The 24,634-nt window shown below is 43.2% G+C and overlaps 1 protein-coding gene across 1 annotated transcript in view; it reads right to left on the minus strand.

Annotated features, from left to right (window-relative positions):
- Positions 1–23,662, minus strand: part of GRID1 (glutamate ionotropic receptor delta type subunit 1) — a 604,451-nt gene extending 580,789 nt beyond the window's left edge. Inside the window, exon 1 of the mRNA XM_061373714.1 lies at positions 23,296–23,662. Coding sequence (XP_061229698.1) covers positions 23,296–23,359 — 64 coding nt within the window. The 5' untranslated portion in view covers positions 23,360–23,662. The remainder of the gene's footprint in view (positions 1–23,295) is intronic.
- Positions 23,663–24,634: the final 972 nt, after the last annotated feature.

A 24,634-nucleotide genomic window follows, 5' to 3' on the forward strand; every position in this document is an offset into this window, starting at 1 on the left:
GTCCCTAATGAAGAGTTTCTCTGTCAGAGTGCAAATAATTTCACTCTTGTGAAACCTAAGTAATCAAACTCATTAGATTGACAAGAGCTTCAGCTGGAAGTAAAAAACCTCAATGTTTTAGCATGAAGGTCCGCCTGATGAAGAAACAATTAAATTGCTTTTCGTTGTCTGTAGTGACTGTCTTTGGATCTGATCTTCCATCGCTGCCTTTTACACATTTACCAAGTTTTGGAATATGGACTGCCCTTAGTGCCAATGAAGACTCCCTTCATGGCTCCTTCTTCATTAGTAGTAATACAGAGATAAGGAATAAATGTGATGTAGGGACTTGAATTTACCTTCAGAACTGGATGAAGTTCAGTGGTTGCCAAGACACAGACAAAATCACTGAGCCACAGTATCCTTAAAAGCAGTGAATTGCTATGGCTGAAGTCACCGATGCTCTCACAAGGCACAGAAGAGTGGGCAATTGCAGCTACATGATGGAAGAAAGTACACAAAGATCAACCTGCATCTGCAATTTGAAAGTAACTTGTAGGTGGTGCTATAAGCCAGAGAACAGCAATGAAAAAAATAAACAGGTTACTTTGTGTAAGGGGTTATATGTTACTTCAAGGATGGGCTTTCAGAAACAACAATGCATTTTCTCTAATGTGTATCTCCACTGCACAAGTTCCAGAAGCCTACAGATACCTGGATTATAAAACCTTAGAGTGTAACATGAGCACAAAGATAATTGTATAGGCTTTCATCAAGGCAAAGGATGATAAATGACACAGCAAAGCATTTCATGGTTGCAGAATACTACACACACTCCAACCATTAAAAAAAAAAAAAAAAAAAAAAACCAACCTACATATAAACCAAAACTATGGAGATTTAAATTCTGAAATAAACACAGAGCCTGGGAAAAGGAAGCTTAATGAGCTACCTTGCTAGGGGCAGCCTTTGTATCTATGATTAATGTGATGTTTCACATTTATTTTAGGAAAAGGAAAAATAACTGAAACTAATGTTCTAAAAGGTGGACAGCAAAGCTTTAAAGGGACACTATTTCAGATCCAAAATTTCTAGCACTGTGCATATACACAGACAAGTGATTAGCAGAAGGCTTTAAACTAAAGAATATTTTTAAAAATCATTGGTGATTGTCTTAATTTTTTAATAACCAACTTAACATCCTCACCAACAACTGTTTTCTGAGGGTTAGGGTTTTCTTCTCTGAATTATGGACCCTGGCAGCAGATCAAACCAAAACCCTGAGTGAGTTAGAACTTTCAGAAACCTCCACCAAGATTCTAGGAAAACCAATAGCCCCAGTTTCAAAGCCTCTCTTTTGTATTGACCTATGTTACACTAAGCTTGTAAAGCTTGTAAAGCAAGAGGCAGTGAACAAAAATACTTGTGAAGTCATCATCTCCTGCAATAGAAAAATAGTGAAGCAGCCCTGAGGATCTGGCAGGCAAGTGAAAGATGAATTAATTTTATTGTGATTAACCAAATCTTTGTGATAAGAAACATCAGCTCAGTTAAAAATGAGGCATGTATCACAAGCTCATTCTTGTGAAGCAAGTTAGATATTTATGCAGTTGTGCTGTTTCTGAGTTTTGGAGCTTAGGCCCTCATTGTGCACTGCAATACGCAAACACAGTAGCTTAAACCCATCACTTTATGTATCCTAGTGCTCCTACCATTGTATCTACTGGTATAGATGTGTCAGTCACAGCAGCTGCAAAAGCCTGGAGTAGAGGGAGGAGGAAGGAAATTCTGGGACAGATAAAAGCAGAGATGTGTTCAACATGACTGTGTTTCCAACTCTGCTGTTAGCAGCTAAGCTGTAGACCAAAAGCCACATCCCATAGAAAAGAAGGAGGACAGAGAACTCAGGAAAGATTTTACTGAATTACATTCCACAATAAATACAAGAAAGCTACCCAGCTCTATAAGTTGCTTCCCTGCACTCAGTCTGGGCTGCTAGAACTATTTTTTTTTGTCTTTTATTGAGCTATTTGATGGAGATTCCAAAAGCAGCAGAATTTTTTAACTTCTGCTCACACTTACTTCTGTGGCATTCAACACAGCTTTCCGCTCCAGGCTGAAGTGCACTAGGATGGGATCTGAAATTCAAGATCTACTGGAAGAATTTAAGCATGTCCCAAGCCAACATATCTCAGTTTTCAAATCAAATACTGACCTATCTGAAAAGCACTTAATGCCTGCAGATACCTTGAACACTCATGGTTTCTTTCAAATGGCCTTTCTTACTGTCTGTGCTTACTTCCATGGTCTACTCCTTTTACCAGTGTACAGCATTGGTGCACATTCATCCACAGCACACTTGTCAAGAGAAGAAGCATTATTCCTTCAGAGCTTCAGGGATGATGTTATTAGAGGTCTGATTCCCAAAGCAAGTACATTGCAAGCTTAATAAACCATGTATTTGCATCAGGGGATTATGTCCATGAGCACAGGGGAAGGGACTCAACAGTCTTTCTCTATCCCTGACCACTGTGATCCCTACAGCAAATCTGCACTGAAAAACAAACAAACAAACAAAACCAAACAAACAAACAAAACAAAAACGAAACAAAACCAACAAAACAAAAACCCTCAAAAAAAAAAATCCCAGCATAGCTCCAGAATGACAGATTGGTTCTTTTTTCCTTTTAAAACAAGTCACTTCTTATTTTACGGTTACATCAGATGCACTTTCCGCACTTAGATTTAAGGAGGACAAGCTGGTTATATTTCCTCTATTTTTGCCAGAAGCTTTGTAGTTTGTGCTTGATGCCTCAGGACAGGGCTGATCTAATTCCACAAACTATGGTTGATCTGTTTTGCTTTTTACTGAGGAATAGCTCACAAAAATAATCTCTATGATCTTGACTGCAGCAACTGGGCAGGATTAGAAAGTCAAAGGTCTGACATACACAGGCATGTACCTTTATCTTTAATTCAGTGTGCCTCCATTATCAGACAGTAATTCAGATAATCTTCCTTTTGAATTTTAGATAAGTAACTCCTTGCACCCTTTTTTTATTGGCATAACTAATGGAGATTTATCCCCTCTACATGAATGAAAATATACTGTCAACTACTACTGTGACAGTAAAGCAGTCCCCTTATGTTGGCTGTAGGGTGCCTAATCTGAAGAGACTCTCAGAAATAGCACCGGGCATTAGTTAGCATCTTTCTGGCAGTCTCAGACAAGCTGCCAGCGGCAGAGTGAACTGGAGACTCCCTGCTATCACGCCTCCAGGCAGGTTGTCACTTTCTACAGCAATGTAAGGGCATACTGTTAGCTGTAGGCAGGATGGTTTATGCTGCTAATGCCTCTGCTGTCTCTATCACATTCATAAACAGTTCAATTCAAGATACAGTGCTACCAAATGTCCAGAACACATTTTTAAGCCTTTCCCTCTCACATATGCAATGTAGTCCATCTCCTTGGTGAAAAGCTGTATTTAAATTTGTATTATACTGGAATTAGGCAGCCACATGCACATTCAGAATTTTGCTCTTCTATTTATCTGTCCCCAGTACTGTAGAAATCAGTCATTTCCCTTGGTCTTTTTTCCCTTGTTAAGTGTCTTAGTGTAGAAAACTAAAACTTCACAGACTTCTGCAGGTCTTAAAGAAACTTTTTTCTTGCATAGTGAAAGTTTAGATAGAAAAAAATTGTGGAGCACATACAGAGCGACTTTCTGTGACAGTCAAGTGGCTCAGTCCTGTGGCTTTAATCAGTTTTTTTGACCAGTTTTCATTTTTCCCAAACTACAAATCCCATTTTCTGAGTTAGCACAGGAACTACTATGTTTTTTCTCCCAGTGACAAGGGAAGCTCATAGACTGCAATACAGAAACTAACTTTTCCCGACTATCTCTGTTCCTGTTGTCTCTTCACTTTCATAACCAACCCCTCAAACCAAGACATCATGCCCTCCCTCTAGTCCCTTATTCACTCGAACTGAAATTAGCCCTTTGAGCCAAACAGACTGAAAGTCTTCAGTCCAGTCCTAGTCCCTCTCTCATGAAAAACATCCATCTTTTCTCAGCTTTCTCCCTCAGGTGATATGATGCATTTACACCTCTGCCTGTTTCCCCTCCATTTTTCTTGTTGCAATTCCAGCAATTCCGGCAGACCTTCTACAAACTCCAGGGCTCAGAATATCCCAGTTCCAGGCTAAAGTAACTACAACTTGCCTTAGAGAACTTCACTGCCTTGCTACAATTTCCCCATTTTAAGAGTTAAAAGTTCCTTCTCCTCTATGATTTGTATAAAAAAAGACCTTTCTTCCCATTATCACTGGTCTCTGACAGCAGTTACCCTATTTTATTTCATGTTTTACAGCCAGGTACCCTGTCTCAAAATTCAAAAGGAGGTGGATAGCTTTTTCAGCAGTAAATGCCTGGGAAGGTACCAACAAGTGCATAACAAGTAACTCTGTTCCATCTCTGTCACTGTCTTTTATTCTTCAGTGTGGGAGGGCTGTGCAGTATCAGAGCTCCCCATTCAGCACACTGCTAGATATGCTGGCCTTGGAATTGATTCTATTAATTTTATTTATTCTGGAAGTAAGGAATAGGATACTTTAAATTTACAAAAAATATTCCTTTTCCTTTTGCTGTTGTTGTTGTTAAAATGAGTGGTCTGTTCCATATGATGTATCTTTTCCTAGCTTACTGACTGGAAGGGTGGAAGGACCCGTCTTCTGCTTTACGGTATTTCTTCATCTGGCTCTGTAGATGTTTAGGATTCAGGGACTGCTGGGGGGGGGGTGTATCTAATTTAATTGGAGTGTGTGCTTATTTATTTTTCTATTAAATGATCTAAATAATTATGAATGTACCAGACTGCTAGAGAAAATAATCCCTCTTTCTATCAAAAGATAGCAGAAATAAGTCAAACACTGGTAAGGAAGAGAGAAGACCACAAAATATGCCTCAAATTTTGCTAATAGCTGTCATGATGATCATGATCTCCTATGCTGCCACATCACACCCATGCAAACAAATAATACCCTATATATTCTTAGTATTTCATTGGACTTGCTTCCAACAAAACTAACCACCATCCACATGTTGTGGTTATTTACCACAACAGTTATGAGGACATGTTTGTGCAGATGGCAAAAACTAAGTCCAAACATTGCCTTTCACCAGTCTATGCAGAGAGAATGAGAGTTTTTTCCATATTTTGTGTCTACTTATCCACTAGAAATCTTGCCCTTTATTGGAAAACAAATGAAACCCCTCGGATTTGAGACAAAATTTGAACATGTGAAGTAATTACATTGTACAGGTTCAGAAAGCATGCAAAGAGAAAACAAGATACTTCTTTAAATCTCAGGTTTTCTTCAGAGACTTCTTGGAATAAAAACAATCAAAAATGTCTGGTTTGTTTTTAAAATAATCCAAGAACATGTACAATATACTTCCATTGGTTTACCCATCTGCACTGGGGAAGAATTACCAGCTGTAGTAACTATATATAAAGGAAGGATTTCCATACCTACACTGCTATTAACATCTGAACTCACAGTGATGAGCATACCATTTCTTCAGCACTGAACACAGTAACAGAAACATCATCTCAGAAGAAAGTATGTTTGATAAATGTAGCTGGTGCATACTGTGAACTGTTACTGCATTGGGCTTTCTGGCTTCATCCTATACACTTGGATTTAAGGTACATACCTATCAGACTACAAATGATCTGAGTTAGATTCTACTTGCAGGCAAACACCAGCCTATGCAAACATCATCTTCCCAAGTACGTAATTTATATGGTTGTTCTGGATATAACACAGTGCTATATAGTCTTTAAATGAAAGGCAGCAGTAAAGGAGACAACATCCGCTGCAGGATAACAGAGATTTATATACTCCAGCCAGCCCCAGATCTATTTTCCTAAAACACCAGGAGTAAAATTTGAAACTCTGAAGTCACAGCGGTTATACCTAGGATCAATCCAAGCTTTAGCCACTGATTAGGATGGGTATTCGTAAAAAAACAAATAGCAAAAATATGTATTAAAAAACCCAACAAAACCAAAACAAACAAATAAATAAACCGTGGGAGTAATTTTTTTTTCTTCCATCATCTGCAAATTTTCAGGTTGCTTTGCCGGCTGTTGTGTGAAGTCTATGTATTTCCTGAACTTGCTTTGTTTCTCTGGGAGTGAATATACTGATTTGTTGTAGCTTCCTTCTATTTATTCATCTAGGAGAAGGTTTTTCAAAATGGCTGAAGAGTCAAATCCCTTTGACTCTCAATGGGATTTGTTTTCCAAAATACTCTAGATATTTTTGAAAACCCTAAAGCCCCAGTCCTACAACAACTCTGCTTTGTGTTCTATTGTGTTTTTATTTCACGATTGTTCTACTGAACTGGCTTACAAACATGCATATTTCCTGATCAGCCCATTTTAAGGAACCCTGGAGAATACGCATAAAATACTTTGTCTTCTGTAAGGTAATCATAAGCACTAACAACAGAATGTTTATGCATCTTATGCTGCCCCAGCTCATACGTAAGTATATTAGAATTCAGCAAAGTGACTCTGAAGGATCAGAGGAAGCCAAGAGTGCATGGGAGAAATGTTTCATTGGATAGCTTTAAATCTCCACTCATAAATCAGAGTGAGCTGTGAACTGTTTGGAAGAGAGTATTAGCCACATTCAATTTATTCCCTGACACACAGCGGGGCAGCATTTCAGATCAAATTTACCCTACTGAACACACTGTGTTCCTCAGCTCTACTAAGCATTTCAGAGTAGTAATACAGAGGAGGCAGGTGAGGTGAATCATAAAAGATCAGAATAGACCAAATCATTGTACTTACCTCTCAGCTTTCCTACATTACAGTGCTTACCAAGTAAAGCTACTGCATCAGTTCACAAGGCAAAATGGTGACCACGTTGTGGTGTGGTTGAAAACCTGAAAGACCTCAAGTGGGATCATCCACACAGTGCTCCCAGTGTGGAATATGAAGAAGCCTTGATTCCTTTGTGTCTCAAGTTTAAAAATTAAATTGATTGACATAGTTCAGCCCAAACTCACTGAATTTAGTTAGACTGGCATACTCAGGCTCATGACAAGGTCTTTAAGAATTAAAATTCTGCCCCCTGTCCCCTTGAGGCATAACTGGTTTTCTTCAACAAAGCACCATCCTCCAGCATAGTCTGTATATTTGTGAATGTTTGGAAGTCATTTATTAGGAAAACATCAAATGAACTATCCAAATTATTAATTTAACTTAAAGGGTTAAAATTTAAAAGTGTGCTACAGAAATACACCTGCTGAAGCAACAGTCATTCAAGCCTAGAAAATCACAACTCAGCAAGCTGTTCAGCTATTGCAAACAACTCCCGTTGAGTATCTCCCATAACATTTTAGGCAATAAACAATATGCAAACTTAGTTTTTAAGAGTAAAAATTTAAGATTTTTTTTATTCAAGAATTATTATGCCCTATGTCAGTTAAAATGGTAGGTGAAAGAAGCAAAGATGACAAAAGCTTGCAGGTAAACAAATATTCCAGTACCTTAGCCTAAGGAGGCTATAATTACAAAGTGAATCACCACAAATACACACTGAATACCCACATCATTATCTACTTTTTGGAGTGATTAAATGGATGATCAGGTTAGTAACTTTGTCTAAATTTTCTGTAGGCTAGACAGAACTAATTCAGCAACCTGTGAGAATCTGGGAAATAAATTAACCTGGCAGCATCAAAAATAATACAAAACCTAAAATGGCAACTTCTGTTGAGGAGCTTTTTAAAAATCAAATCGCTACTTATGTAGGTCACAGTTTATATTTTGCCTTTTATAGCTCATATGAACTCAAATTCTTTTTTTTTTCCCCATTTTTCTCCTAATTTCTGGTAGAGGTTTGACATTGCACTCTGTTTCTGATTTTCTAACTTAAAAGAAACCTATATATATTAGTAACAATAAATCTAAGGAAACTATCAGCAAGCAAACCCAACAAGTAACCAACTGCAGTTAAACACGAACTCCCCCACCCCTGGTCAGCTGGCCATGATCAAAGACAGAATAGATCAATTGTAAGGTCATTAAAAACAAGGGAAACACAATGGATATTGATGTAAGAGAAAACAAGCTTAGAGGAGTCTAACTGGTAATACCCTCATTTTAATGGAAGAACTATTTAAGTTGAACCAGGCCTGCTATATGCCCTCAGTCACCTATAAGAGACAGAGGGCTCTTATTATTAGTGCACGTGCCCAATTAACTACTTACTCAGCCATTCATCTGCAAATGACCCGAACTTTGTAATTGATCCCAGTGGGGCCACCGGGGTTTCCCCAGTTGTGGGCAATTATGGAATGTTTCATTATGATGGAATATTTCATTATGGCATTCAGCTGTCACCCACATGCAAAAGAAACCCATCTTATACTACAAAATGCTTTGTGATATTTCCTTTAAATTGTATTCATGTGAAGAGACATTTTGTGAAGCAGAATTCTTAGAAATAATCACAATACATAAGCAATTGGAGTGAATTAATTTTACCTGATTCAACTCGTAGCCATTGTAATTACAAAACCAGCTCGGCTTGCTATAGAATTCTCTATCGATCAACTTCTATCTTGTAAGAGCAGTAAAGAAAGAAAAGTATTTGAAGGTACCTCATTATCTTCCTGATTACAGATGAGTGCATGAACCAAGTATGACTCTCCCTATATGCTAGCTTCAGTGACTAGTGTGCCAATAAAAGGAACAAAATGTAACAGAACATGGAGAGTTACTTCTTCCATAGAAATAACACTTTGGCAGCTATAAATAGCTTCACTATTAAAAGTAAAAAAAAAAAATATGAAACTGGGGTAGATCCAGGAATTCAACCTACAGGTTAATTTACCCCAGCATACTTAAAGTAATGCTAGGAGCCTGACAACATAGGCAACATCTAAGGTTTGAATTTCAGCATTACAGACTACTTGGATTTAAATGGCATCTCCAGTGTCACTCTCAATACAGTTATGATATGGAAATGAAGATCTGTGTCACAAACTTACTTACTACAGTACAAAAAACACCTCATGATCCTGTCTTGTAAAACACAATTGCAAATTTAATCACTGCTGTGAAATCAGCCTGAATTACACACTTACAAGTTCTTGTGTGTTCTGAAAATATTAAGGTAATAAAATAAACTCATTATCAAAGCTTCAGGAAGGCTGCAATGAAAAATAAATCCTATGATGAACATCTGGCTGTAGCAGGTATAATTAAGCCAATATACAGTGGTCTGATTGAAACTGGCCAAAGAATAAATAGCAGCAGATTGGTTCACATTTTCCCTGCCCTTTGTCTATATGACCATAAATCTTTCTTGAAGGAGAAATTACACCTACCTATTTCCCTAAAACAAGGATGGATCACTGAATGTGCTAAAAGGTCAACAGCAATTTATCTGCATAACCATCTGGTATAAGATTGACAGATCTTATCAGCCAGTTCTCTTAATGATAAAACATGATCGATACCATTATTTTGATGGGTACTAGTCCCTTTTTTCCCTATGCCAAGAGTAGCTTTTGTCAAAACACAAGAAATAATGCAAAGTTGCTAGGAGAGATTTAAAAACAAGCACATACAAATTTAATTACTTTTCCATGTGAGAAAGAAAAACTCTGCCATGAGAAAATCATCAACCACCCAATTTTCATTTTGAAAATGAACAGATATTATTCAAGCCCAAAACATAAAAGAACATACAGGTAGGAATCAGGTCTGATTTCACTCTTGATTTTCAATGTTCTTCTGATGCTGTAACAATAGCTAGCAAAAAAAAGTCCTGTGCCAACAGACACATAACATTTAATCACAATTCATTTGTTTATTTTCCTAATACACTTTAATTTTTTGACGTCTCTTTTCATAAGCAACATGATTTACAGCAGATTCAGGGCCTGATTACACAGGACATTGTCCTGGGTTTAGCAGTAGCAGTCATTTTTCTCCTTCTTGGTAGCTGGTGCAGTGCTGTGTTTTGACTTTTGGGCTGGGAACAAAGCTGATAAAAATGATGTTTCGGTTTGGCCAAGGACTTTGTCAGCCTCATGCTCTGCCAGGGCTTCGAGCTCGTTGTGTAATTAGTGCAGCCCATTTACTCCATGCAGCTTCAGTTGCATGATGCGTAGAGGAGACCCTGCCTTTGAACATCCAGCCCAGCACGGGCAACCGGGGTGGCAGGAGGAGCTGTGCTTCAGTGCCAATCACTTCCGAAGCAGCTCGAACCCCTTCATAGGCTGCCAGTATCTCTTTCTTAGTTGCGGTATAGCTTGCATCACATCCTTTTTATCCCCGACTTTAAAAGCCAAGGGGTCGACTTCGAGTCTCCCCTGGAGCTTTCTGCCAGAGGCTCCAGGTAGGGCCATTCTCGAATAGGAAATCCCAGTTGTCCAGGCATTCTAGAAGTCATCATGGACTGGCCAGAGGGCAAAGATTTCGGAATGTCACCAGAGGAGGAGGTGATGCGTGCCCATTCTCCCCAGCTGCGGTGTACAATACATTTTTTACATCTGGCCCAGTCTGAACTGGTCCAAGGGCCACTGCATGAACTATCCCGCGTTTAATTTGCTCAAAGGCTTGTTGTTGCTCAGGTCCCCATTTAAAATCATTCTTCTTACGGGTCACATAATAGAGAGGGCTTACAATCGAACTGTAATTCGGGATGTGCAGTCTCCAGAACCCCAACTGCACCCAAAAAAGCTTGTGTTTCTTTCTTATTAGTTGGTGGAGACATTGCTGTTATCTTGTTGATTACATCTGTGGGGATCTGTCTACGTCCATCTTGCCATTTTATTCCCCAAAATTGAATCTCCTGTGCAGGTCCCTTGACCTTACTTCATTTCATGGCAAAACCGGCTTTCAGCAGGATTTGGATTATTTTCCTCCCTTTCTCAAAGACTTCGTCTGCTGTATCGCCCCAAACAATAATGTCATCAATGTATTGCAGGTGTTCTGGAGCTTGCCCCCGTTCCAGTGCAGTCTGGATCAGTCCATGGCAAATGGTAGGGGTATGTTTCCAGCCCTGGGGCAGTCAGTTCCAAGTGAACTGGACACCCCTCCAAGTAAAAGCAAACTGTGGCCTGCACTCTGTTGCCAAAGGAATTGAGAAAAATGCACTGGCAATATCAGTCGTGGCATACCACTTGGCTGCCTTTGACTCCAGTTCATACTGAAGTTCTAGCGTGTCCGGTACGGCAGCACTCAATGGTGGTATGACTTCATTCAGGCCACGATAGTCTATTGTTAGTCTCCACTCTCCGTTAGATTTTTGCACTGGCCATATGGGGCTATTAAAGGGCGAGCGGGTCCTGCTGATCACTCCCTGACTCTCCAGTCTACTGATCAGCTGATGGGTGGGAATCAGGGAGTCTTGGTTGGTGCGATATTGCCGCCGGTGCACTGTTGTGGTCGCAATTGGCACTTGTTGCTCTTCGACTTTCAGCAGCCCCACAACAGAAGGATCCTCTGAGAGACCAGGCAAGGTGGACAGCTGCTCAGTTTCCTCAGTCTGCTGAGCAGCAATACCAAAAGCCCATCGGTACCCTTTTGGGTCTTTGAAGTACCCTCTCTTGAGGTAGTCTATGCCAAGGATGCACGGAGCCTCTGAACCAGTCACAATAGGGTGCTTTTGCCATTCTCTCCCAGTCAGGCTGATTTCAGCCTCCAGTACAGTCAACTCTTGGGATCCTCCTGTCACTCCAGAAATATAGATGGGTTCCACCCCTTGGCAGCTCGATGGCATCAGGGTACACTGTGCACCGGTATCTACTAGAGCCTTATACTTCTGTGGGACTGATGTGCCAGGCCATCTGATCCACACAGTCCAGTAAATCCGATTGTCCCCTACCTCCACCTGGCTGGAGGCAGGGCCCCTCTAATAGTCATCACAGGATTGGACACTTAAGTCATGTTGAAAGGGATTATTTTTAGTTATCACAGGAGCTGGAGTAAAATCAGCTCTTCCACTCCACCTGGGAAACTGCTCACCAGAGACTGAAGCCATAGCTCTCATGGGACGATCAGTCTTAGCCTTTGCTCCTCTTTTCAGTTCACTCACCCGTTCCTCCAAAACTGAAGTAGGTTTTCCGTCCCACTTTGTCATGTCTTCTCCGTGATCCCGCAGGTAAAAACCATAGGGTAGACCGTGGCGTATACCTCTTGTATCTCCTCTCTCGAACAATGGGGCACCTTTTGTTAATAGCTGAAATGTGTGTTGGTACACGCGAGGAGCTGGATAAGTCAGATATATCGTCCCTCAATTGTTTGAGATCCTGGGACAGTTTTTCCACAGCTGAGATGATGGAAGGGGTGAGACTGTCTTCGAACTCGTGGAGTTTATGAATCATTTCATCCATTGTTAGTGGTACTATGTCATTCCAGGTTACTGTTGCCAATGAATGGGCATATGATGATGATACATTCCATGTAAGTTTTCGCCACATGGGTCGTGTACATTCGACTTCATCTGGATCTCTGGGTATATTCCCGTTATTCAGCTTGATGTGATAGATCATCTCTACGACGGCTGATTCTCTCAGAGACTGGATACCTTTGTCTATAGTAGTCCACTTGGCCGAACGACTCATAACATCGTCCTTGTATGGAAACCTTTCTTTGACAGCTGCCAAGAGCCGCCTCCAAAGACTGAGGGACTTTTTCTCTCTTGCAATTGCTTTGTCAGTTCCCCCTTCTCTAGCAAGTGATCCCAGCTGCTTGGCTTCTGTATCTTCTAGTTTGTTGACCATCGGCCCCATTGTCCCAGAATTGGAGCAACCAGGTGATGATGTGCTCCCCTGGTTAACGGGTAAAATTTTTTCGCATATTCCGTAGCTCGGTTGAGGTCCAAAGTCGAGAAGTCACCTCTCCTTCTTCTTCTTCATCATGTGATGATGACTCCTGATCAGGTTCTGGATCGGGTAGTGAATACATTGTTTCTTCCTCTTGCTTTAACCTTCTTGCCTCCTTTTTGCTTTTTCTCTTGCATACAGGGGCAACCGATATTGGTACGAATTGGTCCTCTGGTTTAGTTGCAGTGATTATCACTGTGGTTTGAGTAGCGACTGTACTTGTTGCTGGGGGTGGTGTGGCTGCTGTGCTTGGAGCTGGGATAGCTGCGCTGTCTGTTGCAGCAAGTTTGAGTAGCTGCTGTACTTGCACTGTTCATTTCAGTCAAAGTTTGAGTAGCGACTGTACTTGTTGCTGGGGGTGGTGTAGCTGCTGTGCTTGGAGCTGGAGTAACTGTACTGACTGTTGCTTTGCCCTCAGATCCATGGACATTTTTTTCCTTTTGAAGGTGCTGGAAAGTATTGAACATGGCCCTGTAAGCATAGGCCAAACCCCAGCACGTTGCCATGATTTGTCTGTCTCTGGTATGGCCAGAATGACCACACACCTCATTTAAGTGTTTTACTAATTCTTCTGGATTTTGCAGTTGTTCGGTGGTGAAATTCCAAAGTACTGGAGGGGCCCACTGACCTAGATACTTGCCCATACTGTCCCACACACCCTGCCACTCATGACTGTCCAGCCTCAGAGAAAATCTCTTGGTCCTCCTACTTCGTCGTTTAACCCCAGACAAGACCCAAACCTGACTCTGCTTAACTTTTGAAAACAGACGAAATAGTTGTGGGCAAAATACACTCTGTATACGTGCCAACATGGTGATCCCCATCACAATCAGCAAACAAGTCTCAACAGCATTAAAAGGCCATTCAAAACTCTCAAATGATGCTGTAAATGCTCTGGGGGGAGGACTGGGAGGGTAAAAGAATGTCTCCTTCACAGGTTGACCACCCGAGAAGGAGAAAAAAGATGTGTAATTGCTAAGCACTTCTATTATATACCTCCCAAAGTATAAAGGTGGTGACCATACTGGGAACATAAGCCAGATAAGTTTCATGATCAATAATTCTATTGTATTACAAGTCATTACCATAAAGTACAATGAGACAAAAACTTTAGCCCAAGCCCCACACTTGAAAAACACTAATACAGCAAATAACAGATGGAAGTAAGGTACGATATACTGAAACTGTGAGATCAAGAGGAACAACTCTGAGAGCCAATAAATCAGCATTGTGATGAGTGACTATCAATCCCGTCAGATCTGTCGTTATTTCAACCCCTTTGTGCCCCACATTGGGCACCAAAACGAACTGTCGTGGTTTAACCCCAGCCAGACAGCTTTTGCACTCACCCCCAGTGAGTGGTGCCGGGCTGGAAGCAGTCGAGGCCCATGTCCCCCCCCTTCCCAAGGGCTGCCTCCCTTCCCCGCTCCCAGAAGGATGAGGAGGAGAATCGAAAGAATGCAACTCCCATGGGCTGAGATAAGAACAGTCCAGCAACCAATGTACAACACAAATCACCACCGCTACCACCACTAACAACAATGATAAGAGATAATAGCAAGGGAAAAGAGTACAATACCACCCGCCGAACAACGAGTCCGACCCGGCAGACCCCCTGTCCTTCCGGGTAACTCCCAGTTCCCCCCTGGGCATGACGTGCTGTGGTATGGAATACCTCTTTGGTCACTGTCCTGGGTTTAGCAGTGGCAGTCATTTTTCTCTTTCTTGGTAGCTGGTGCAGGGCTGTGTTTTGACTTTCAGCTGGGAACAGAGCTGATAAAAATGATGTTTTGGTTTGGCCAAGGACTTTGTGGGCCTCATGCTCTGCCAGGGAGGAGGGGAGCTGGGAGGAAGCAGAGACAGGACACCTGACCCAAACTGACCAAAGAGGTATTCCATACCACAGCACGTCATGCCCAGGATGTAACTGGGAGTGAGCCAGAAGGACTAGGTGGACGGCAGGGTTGGAGGAGGTATCGGTCGGTGCTTGGTCAGGCTGAGGGGGGCGAGTTATCTCCTCTCCGTTCCCCCAGGAGTAGGGGGAGCGCAAGAAGGGGGGGAGTGGGTAACAAGCTGTCTGGCTGTGGGTTAAACCACGACAGTTCTTTTTTGGCGCCCAACGTGGGGCACAAGGGGTTGAGATAACGACAGATCTGACCGGATTGATAGTCACTTGGCACAATGCTGATTTACTGGTTCTCAGAGTTGTTCCTCTTCATCGCACAGCTTCAGAATGTTGTAACTTACTTAGAGCCGGTATTTGCTGTGTTAGTGTTTATCAAGTGTGGGGCTTGGGCTAAGGTTCCTGTCTCACTGTACTTTATGGCAATGACTTGTAATACGGGCGGGCTCCAGCAGCAGGGCGGGACGGACGTGGCCGTGGACTGGGACCTGGCCGTCCGGCTGCTCCTCACCGTCCTGGCCCTCGCCCTCGCCTCCGTCTGCGTGAGGCGCTGGGAGCCGAGGGGGCGCGGCCCGGGGAGCCGACGGCTGCTGAAGCGGCCCGGGAGAGCGGCCCCGGGCACCAAGCGGGAGCGGGGCCGGAGGCCGCAAGGGGACGGCTGCCGGTGGAGGAGGTCGGGACGGTCGAGGAGCGGAAGGAGGCGGCTGCCGAGCAGCGGGAGAAGGCGGCGGAGGAGCCGAGCCCCACGACGGAGCCGAGCCCCGCGACGGCCGAGAGCATTCCCCGGAAGCCGCCCGCCGAGCCCCAGGAGGATGCAGGAGACGTCGCAGCATTTCCCAGCAAGGCAGAGGAGGAAAATTTGGACTCAGGAAAAGAGAAGCTGGTGGTGGGAGAGCCGGCAAGCACAGCAGCTACACCAGCCCCAGTGACAAGTACAACATCATCGCTTGAGAGTTCTGAAGGTTTTGAATGGCCTTTGGGTACCCTTGGGACCTGCCTGCTGATTGTGATGGTGTTCACTATGTTGGCACACACACAGAGTGTGTTTTACCACCACCATTGTGTCTGATCCCAAAATTTAAGCAGAGTCGGGTTTGGGTCTTGTCTGGGGTTAGACAACAATATGGGAGGACCAAGAGGTTTTCCCCAAGGCTGGACAGCCATGAGTGGCAGGGCATGTGGGACAGTATGGGCAAGTATCTAGTCCACTGGGCCCCTCCAGTGCTTTGGAAGCATTGGAGATGGAAGGACAATGAATTATTTTGAGCCTGGTGGGCCCATGACCCTTAAGGCCAACAGAGCAGAGATGCAACATCGAGATGGACTCATGATCGAGGGGTGGACCTAACAATGGACACTACTGCCCAGGTTATTCATGTGTGTGAACACTGCACACAGCCTCTCCTGCTCTGGAAGACTGTTACAAGAGATGGAGCCTGGCATCATGGACCAGATGGACTCAGCAGCTTTATAGGGACTGGTCCATGCACTACGATGAGAGTGCACTTAGATAAGAGTGATGGTATATTGAAAATGTGGGATCTGAGCATGACGTGAATGGTATGGAATAAGGGGTGGATAATGTCCTGGGTTTAGCAGTGGCAGTCATTTTTCTCTTTCTTGGTAGCTGGTGCAGTGCTGTGTTTTGACTTTCGGGTGGGAACAAAGCTGATAAAAATGATGTTTTGGTTTGGCCAAGGACTTTGTGGGCCTCATGCTCTGCCAGGGAGGAGGGGAGCTGGGAGGAAGCAGAGACAGGACACCTGACCCAAACTGACCAAAGAGGTATTCCATACCACAGCACGTCATGCCCAGGATGTAACTGGGAGTGAGCCAGAAGGACTAGGTGGACGGCAGGGTTGGAGGAGGTATCGGTCGGTGCTTGGTCAGGCTGAGGGGGGCGAGTTATCTCCTCTCCGTTCCCCCAGGAGTAGGGGGAGCGCAAGAAGGGGGGGAGTGGGTAACAAGCTGTCTGGCTGTGGGTTAAACCACGACAGTCACTTTGGGTCAGGTGTCCTGTCTCTGCTTCCTCCCGGCTTCCCCTCCTCCCTGGCAGAGCATGAGGCTGACAAAGTCCTTGGCCAAACCAAAACATCATTTTTATCAGCTTTGTTCCCAGCCCAAAAGTCAAAACACAGCACTGCACCAGCTACCAAGAAGGAGAAAAATGACTGCTGCTGCTAAACCCAGGACAGGATAATTCAAAATTCATTCAAATGTGTGTAGAGAGTAAAAGACTTTTCCCTGATATGAAGCATCATTCCTCACCATTATGAAAAATTTCAGACCAAATATCTTATTTGAGATATAAACCTCTAAACAGATACTGTTGTAACAGAAATTGGTGTAAGTAATATCAGCCCTACCTGTACTAGGAAAAAGATCCACTCTATGAGAATGCTGAGGCAAAGCTGAGTCATGGCCTACATTTACAACTGCACAGCAGAGACATACTGAACACTACACAAATGTGAACGTGCAAGTAGTTCCCTGAAACTTTTTGTTCAAAGAGAGAGCAAATAATGGTCAGACTCAAGATCTATAGAACTGAATAGAAAAAGTCTCCAACAGATTTGAAGGTATTCCTGTTCAGCACTGTAATATTTGTTTTCATGTAACCCAAAGCTATTCTGCAGATTTCCAGCCTGACTAAGCTTCTAAGCGTGAATTACAAAGGAATTTGGAATGCATTCAAATGCTATTGGCTCTTCAGAAGTGGAGTTAAATTCACACTAAAAAGCACTGTTTGACGAATAGGAATATGCTTATTTCCCCAAAAATTTTGTAGATTCAAATGGCAATGTTGTGAAAACAAGAACTCTATTTTGGGGGGGGGAATCTGAGTTTGTTCCAGCCGCAAAACAGAGTATCACTGGGTTTGCAACACATCAAGTAATAACAGAAAGTAGCAAGGATCGCGGTGGAATTTTGTGCTTAAAGCTCTTTAAATCAATAAGTTATACATGCGATTTTCCAGCTTAGCCATAGAAAGGCAGCAGTGTATTGTTCGGAGGTAAATAATGCTTAATAAAACGTTTCATCTTTCTTCTTTGTAGTGTGCAATTTGCTGTTAATATGTTTAATACAGCGTATTTCCGTATTTTTGAGCTGGTGTTTTACTCCTGAGACCCTGTAGAGGGCAATAGGAAACACAAACACGGCCTCCTCCTAAGCCTTAACGTTTCTGAGACTGTAAGGTGACAGAGCTAACGAGGATGGACTGAAATCCAAATACGCCCACTTACCACTTCTTATAACTTCTGCTGAATACATAAAATAAAACAACCTCCGTTCTTCTGCAACCAGAAAACCTCCCACATATACCAGGGTGTGTGATCCTTTTCCTCAACCTGAAATTTCTTCCTATTTTATTGCAAATGTGGAATCTGTCTATACTACAATTCTGCCTTAAAAAAAAAAAAGAAAGTTATTTTTCCACGACACATAGGTTCTGCAAGTCTCACTATTAATATTCAGTGCAGTAATACTGAAGCAACATTGCCCCTCCTAATATGGTTATTTTCCTTTTAATCTTTAGTGTTTTCTAACAACCCCTCCTGTTGTAGGGGTTTCACTAACTTAGGACTATGTTTCAAACTCTATTTTTTGTTTTGTTTTTGTTTTTTAAATGAAAACACAGAAGACTTATTTATACAGGAGCCATATGCAACAGACAAATTAACTGGGGAAAAACACACTAAAATCTCCAAAGGCTCTGTGCTGGAGAGTTAGACAGTGAAAATCTACAAGTCGTTAGCATGGCTGATTTCAAGTTCTCAAATCAAGTATTTCAGTACTGGTTATTGCTCCCTTTGAAACAACACAAATAGTGTGATCAACAACATGTTGTTTCCCTACAGGTGATTGCCTAACCACCACCACTATCCTTATTCACAGCAGCAGCAGCTCCATCTGTTTTTGTGGTAACTCCACATGAAGGGACAGCCAATGCAGGACTGAGCCCATGCTGCCTGTACATTTAACTGATGCCAAAGAGAACAGACAACATAAAACCTGTCAGTATTGCCATCTGTCAGAGAACCCATTGGGTTCTCTCCTTTATTAAGCCACCAGCTCCCATGGCATTTACAGAAATTTTGTCCTTGAGATAATTCAGCTCAATATGATTAATGGGTTCATATCACAGAATTACAGAACTATTAGGGTTGGAAGGGACATCTACAAATCCTCTACTCTAACCCCCCTACCAAAGCAGGGCCACTTAGAGTGGGTTACTCAGGAACATATCCATGTGGGTTTTGAATGTCTCCAAAGAGGGAGACTCCTCAACCCTTCTGGGCAGCCTATTCCAGTGTTCTGTCACCCTTAAAACAGTTGAAACAGCAGAAGCTCCCAACAGTCTTGAGCTCATTTCTATTCAAGAGCATATGGAAATGTGAAGCATGATGGGAGGGGTGTGTCTTTATAATATGTTCATATTGGATTAATCAAAATGTATGCCTGTATGCCTCTTGTGTTGGGTTATGGGTTTTTTGGGGTGGTGATGGTTGATTTTTTTGTTTTTTTTTTTTCCAGAAGAGTGTCTAATAGGATTAATTTCAAGGCTGTGGATGCGAGTTACCATGGTTTTTTCCAAGCAAGGAAGAAAGGGCCATGGTGCAAGGCACTATGGGGCTCCCTGACAGCCAGTTCTGCTTCATGCTTCTTTGCCAATTAGTCTTGCAATGTCTGCTCCAAAGAAAGAGGTTACCAACAGCTGGTTCATTTAGCATAATTTCTGTATCTTGTTTTCCCTATGAAAACAATCACTTGTTTATGCACTGGAGCTGGTAATTCAGAGACAAGAAACGAAAAGTAGGAGAGACACACAAAAATACATCTGCACCACCTCCATTCTTGTTACAAAAGATTGTCCTCATTAGGGAACATCCACCTGCGTTCCCTGGGAGCAGGTCTGTAGGGGAAGGTGATAAGCTACCTGAGCTAGCAAGGAGTGACCCAGACCTGAGCCCATGCGCATAGGGAGTGAACTGTGCTGTAAACAGCAGGCCACACCATGTTTATGCTAAAAGAGATGGGTGTTTGCAGATACTTCTCAGTAACTTCCCTCTGTTTGACCACAGGCTGTGGGTCCATTGCAGACTGCATTTAGAATCAGCTATCTAACACCCTCTCAACCTCCCTAATGTTACCTAGCCTTCTTACCACCTCCTGCAGCTCAGCCACCTGCTGCAAATATGCAGACTGTAATTATAAGGAAGTGTTAGACCAGCCACATAAGCCCTAATGTTGCAAACACACTGCAGCTTGGTTTACACAACATTTTGACACCATAATTATGTGAGTTAAAAATAGGGAAAAGAGCACAACTCCAGCTTCTTATCTGTGATAGGCAGATTTGACAAAAGCTGTTGGCCTTGTTGAGGTCACAGTGAATCTGCCATTTTTTTCTGAAGCAGAACTAGAGTTGCACACGAACTGCCCCATTGGCTGTCACCGAATAACAAGCTGTGAAGGCAAGGAAGTATAGCTAAGGAGCAATGATCAACAATTGGAAGCAGTACAATTAGCAGACATGGATCCACAAGAGGATGAACTCCTCCTTTCATTTTTTTTTACCTTCATAATTTTCACTAGAAGAGAAACTCCTACTGAATTCACTAGGCTATTGAGGATCTGCCACTGGGCAGGGTCTACCTAAAGTTAACAGCAACTGGGATGGCCCACGATCATTAGGAACTTGGCTCAGGTGCAGCTGAATTTCCCAAATGCAGCCTACTCACAAGCCTTCCTGTATGTGTGAGTACTTATAAAAAGTCAGTAACAAACTGGTTTATTACCCAGAAACATATAGGATAAGAAAAGAAGTGACTCAGCAGAAACAAATCCTCCACTTTTAATTACTGCTATCAAGCTAACGTTTACCTCATAGTACTTAGAGAAGTCAGCTTTTGCTTGAAATTTCTGTACAGTGAAGACACCAAGCTCTTTTTCCAAACTGAAGAGATCGAATCTGTGCTCTAAATGGTGTAAATAAAAGCACTGAAATTTCATGAACAATTTGTACTTCTATGATAAGAAATGTGCAGCATGAATAATGACTCTGGTATTAAGTAGCTGTGGTCCATCTACTACGCTTCCCTCAAGAGCAACGTCAATTTCCATCTCCATTGAGGTTTAAAAAAAAAAAAAAGAGACTGAATTAGAAGCATGTGTCTTTTCTAGTTCAGTTTTCTTTAAAACAGTACAATGGAGTTAAAAATGTCTTGGACAAAGGGCAAGGAATTATGTATAGCTACAGCAAAGTCAGCAGTATTGTAGCATAAAAACACACACTTGAGCTTTAAAATAGAAACTGCATGCTTGGATTTTAGCAAGGAACCACTTACAGCCCTTTTCATTCCCTGTATAATGGACTGGATCAGGAAAAAAAAGCTAACAAATAAACAGACAAACAAAACCAAACCCACAAAACAATCAATATGTATTCCAAATCGTTATCTAAATATAGAAAGTCATTTCGGCAGTGAAATTCCATAAGAAGTCAAAAATTTCCTAAGTTTCCAAAACCTAATAAGGAGTATGTTTACCAGAGTGATCCCTCTGTGTTAGTCTAAGTTCCACCGGAATCTTAAACCTGCAACACAGTGGTACTGTGACAAAATGCTGCCCAGAAAAAAAAATATCCAAGTCTTCACTGTATATGCACTTCACCAGTCACTTCTACATTACAGAGCATGTTTTCTTTCCAGGTAGTATCTTCTGTCTCCTGCTTATTATTTAAGCTCCAGACATAACCTGCTTAGTTTCTGCAGCATTAAATTAGGCCATTTCCTGTTTTATGTGAAGATATTTAATAGTATAAGCATGCTGATCACTAGTCAAAGCTACTTACTAATTGGGCTTTGCACAACTAATTGGTATTTGCATACATGGGATGAAAAATCCTTTTAAAGGCCCAAATAGTAGCATTTCAACATTCATTTCATTGTTTTCTTTTCATTGTGAAGACCGTGCCTTCCTCAGCCTTGGTGCATCCCTGGGGCCCAGGGTCTATTTCATGTTTAGCTTGCAGTTTGATGCTTATTTCCTTTCAAACAGCATTCACACCTACAGGGACAGCATTCAGTACTGACGTAAGTGCAAACAAATGGATCATGTCATTAAACATGGATCCAGTTGTTGATAAGCTCCCAAGCAATGTGTAACTCTCTACTATGTGTAGCCAATTATGCCCTAAATGACCACACAAATTCTTTTCTATTTGTTACGGAAATGAGTCTTCAGCATCACTCAAAATCCAATCTGTTTCACGTTAGCATCATCTATATATTTACAGCACACTACAGCAACTTCCACCAGCCAGCAAACCATCAGCATTGTTCACGCTCAGCTTTCCACATCTAGCTTTTTCACAGTCCTACTGATCCTACCATGAGCTACTCCTGTATGCACATAAACCTCAGCCTCACATTTTGCATAGAATTAAAAGAGATCACAAGGTGGCATACAGGACAGTGACTGGGATGAAAGGGCTGTGTAGCGCATGGTGGGGAAAGGCAAACTGTGTGGCACCAAACACTGTTGCCATGGGGGAGATAATGGATGTGGATGTTAACACTTAGAAACGTGTTTTACTCATTTTGTCTGGTCTTTTAAGGAAAAGGAAAAAAGCAAATTTCCAAACTGAAGAGTAAATTAACTAAATATATTCCTGTAAATATTAGTGAAATTGGAGACATCAGATATATTAAAATATTTTTTTTTTAATCAACATCAGACAATGCAGAATTCACAATTTTTTTTCCCCCAGTTTCAGCAGATCACTATTTAGCATGAAGGAGAAGATTTCCACAGGAAATTGACTAGTTGCGGCTAGTATGCTCCAAACACAACCCAAGAGAGCAGCAGAGGAGTGGCTAGGTCATTAGTAGCTCACAAGAAAAAACACCTCTTTTACCTGCAGAATTTTATCAGGAGTAATGACCTTTAAAGAAATCACTTCAGTAGTTAGTTAAAATTCCAGCATGCCTCCCTGTGAAAGTTACTAAGAGCAAATAAAAGCAAATAAAAGTAGTGGAACAGCTGGACTTCCTTAAGCCTTTCAGGCCACAAGGTAAGCCTAGCTTGCAGTGCTGACCACAGGGCCCTCCTCAGGAGAATGGCCACAGGTCTTGGCAGGGTGCACAAGCACGTTAGTGCAAAGTTCCTTCCTTCTTGTTTGCTGGTGTCATCTCTCACCACAACCCAGAGAAAGAAACCACTGTCCAGCCCCTGCAAAAACCAGTACTGGCAGGGGGCCAGCAAGGACCCTGCCAACTCACCTGCCTGAAGAACCTTCTGGAAGCCTGTAGCTCCTACTGCCCTGCTGCCTCTGGGGAGCAGCAGCTCACATAGGGCTGCAGGCACAGCACAGCCCTGAGGGCTGCTGGTGGGCTTTGACGCTACGCTGCCATAGGGCAGGGCTGACCCTCAGTCAGAATCTGTGTGGCATGCCCGCCACAGCCTCCGACCCTGCAAGTGTTTGGCGCTCACCTTGGGGCACATGGAGATCTGAGGCATTTGGTGCATCTCGATTTTCACGCTCTAGCGGCAGCATGGTCTGCTGGAGGAGCTCCAAGGGGAGCCATCCAGAACGGTTTTTGGGATGAGGGGTGGCTGCAGTTCCTGAGGTGCTGAGGACCCCCCATGGCTCCGGTGTCACCTCAGGCTACAGGGTAACACCTGCCCAAACTGTCATCACCGCACTCAGGGGAGCAGCAGTGAGAAACTGACCTAAACTGAACGAATGTCCCCCACAGGTTTCCTTTCATCCGTCCCTGACGAGTTATTCGGGTTACCCCCAACCTTTCCTTAGGTACTGCTCTCGACTGAGCGCTGCGAGGCGCGAGGGGAGGGCTCCAGTCAGAGCTGAGCTCCCCCTCCGCCACAAGAACCACCCGCCACCGCTGGGCGGCAGCAGCAACTCCGGGGACGCGGCAGCCGCGCTGCCGCCCCGGGCCTTGAAAGGGCGAAGGCCGCCAAGGGGCGGGACGGCACAGGCGGCGGGAGACGGAGTTCACTGGCGCTCGGCGGAGGAAAAACGGCCTAGAGCGGGGACTGGTAGACGGCAGCCGGCCTGAGGGAAACGGGGGTGAAGGCCGTGCGCGCCCCGCTGCTGGCTGTTCCTCCGGTCCCCAGCTCCGCCTCTGGGGGAAGGCCTGGAGCCGCTGTGGCAATGGCGGGGCCGGCAGCATGCCTTGACTCAGGCAGTAAAGGGGGTGGGCCAGAGCCTGCAGGGTTACGCGGGCTGCCTGCAAGCAGCAGTGAGAGGCAGGCTGCTGCCCGATCGCTGCGGCAGGGGACACAGGAGGCCTCATGGTACGGCATGGCCTAGAAGCAGGATTGAGGAGACGTTAACGCTCACAACTCGTGAGCAGACAAGCGAGCCTTTGGGGATTTGGGTCAGGGAGAGCTGGTAGACGCTTTACACAATCCCATTTGTGAATTAAACTACAACATGGGCTTAGCATCTATTCTGCAGGTTTAACGACGTTTTAATTGGTGCAGCCTGCCTTTCATTAATTTGGATGAGCTTTGTGGAGGGCCCCACGGTGGGGGACTTCAAAAAGACACTTGGTAAAAGTCATTTGGGAGGCCTCTAGCTAAGCAAAAACCACCAACTCCAACTGCGAAGCCCCACTTCAATCCCACTCCCTTTGTCTGGAGGCACACTAGGTACTGCTGCTTCCCTTCCCTGTTTACACACTAGAAGCTCATCTGTAGCAACTGGGAGATAATCTGGGCTCATTGTACTTACAGTGAAACCAGGCATTGTTCCTGAAAATATGCAAAAGATTATTTAAAAATCTGTCTGAAACTCGGGCTGTTTCAA

This window comes from Neopsephotus bourkii, unplaced genomic scaffold, assembly GCF_033783945.1.
Source record: "Neopsephotus bourkii isolate Nb327-2 ecotype Australia unplaced genomic scaffold, CSIRO-AGI_Nbou_v1 NB_1634, whole genome shotgun sequence".
In the NCBI taxonomy this organism is placed as follows: domain Eukaryota; kingdom Metazoa; phylum Chordata; class Aves; order Psittaciformes; family Psittacidae; genus Neopsephotus; species Neopsephotus bourkii.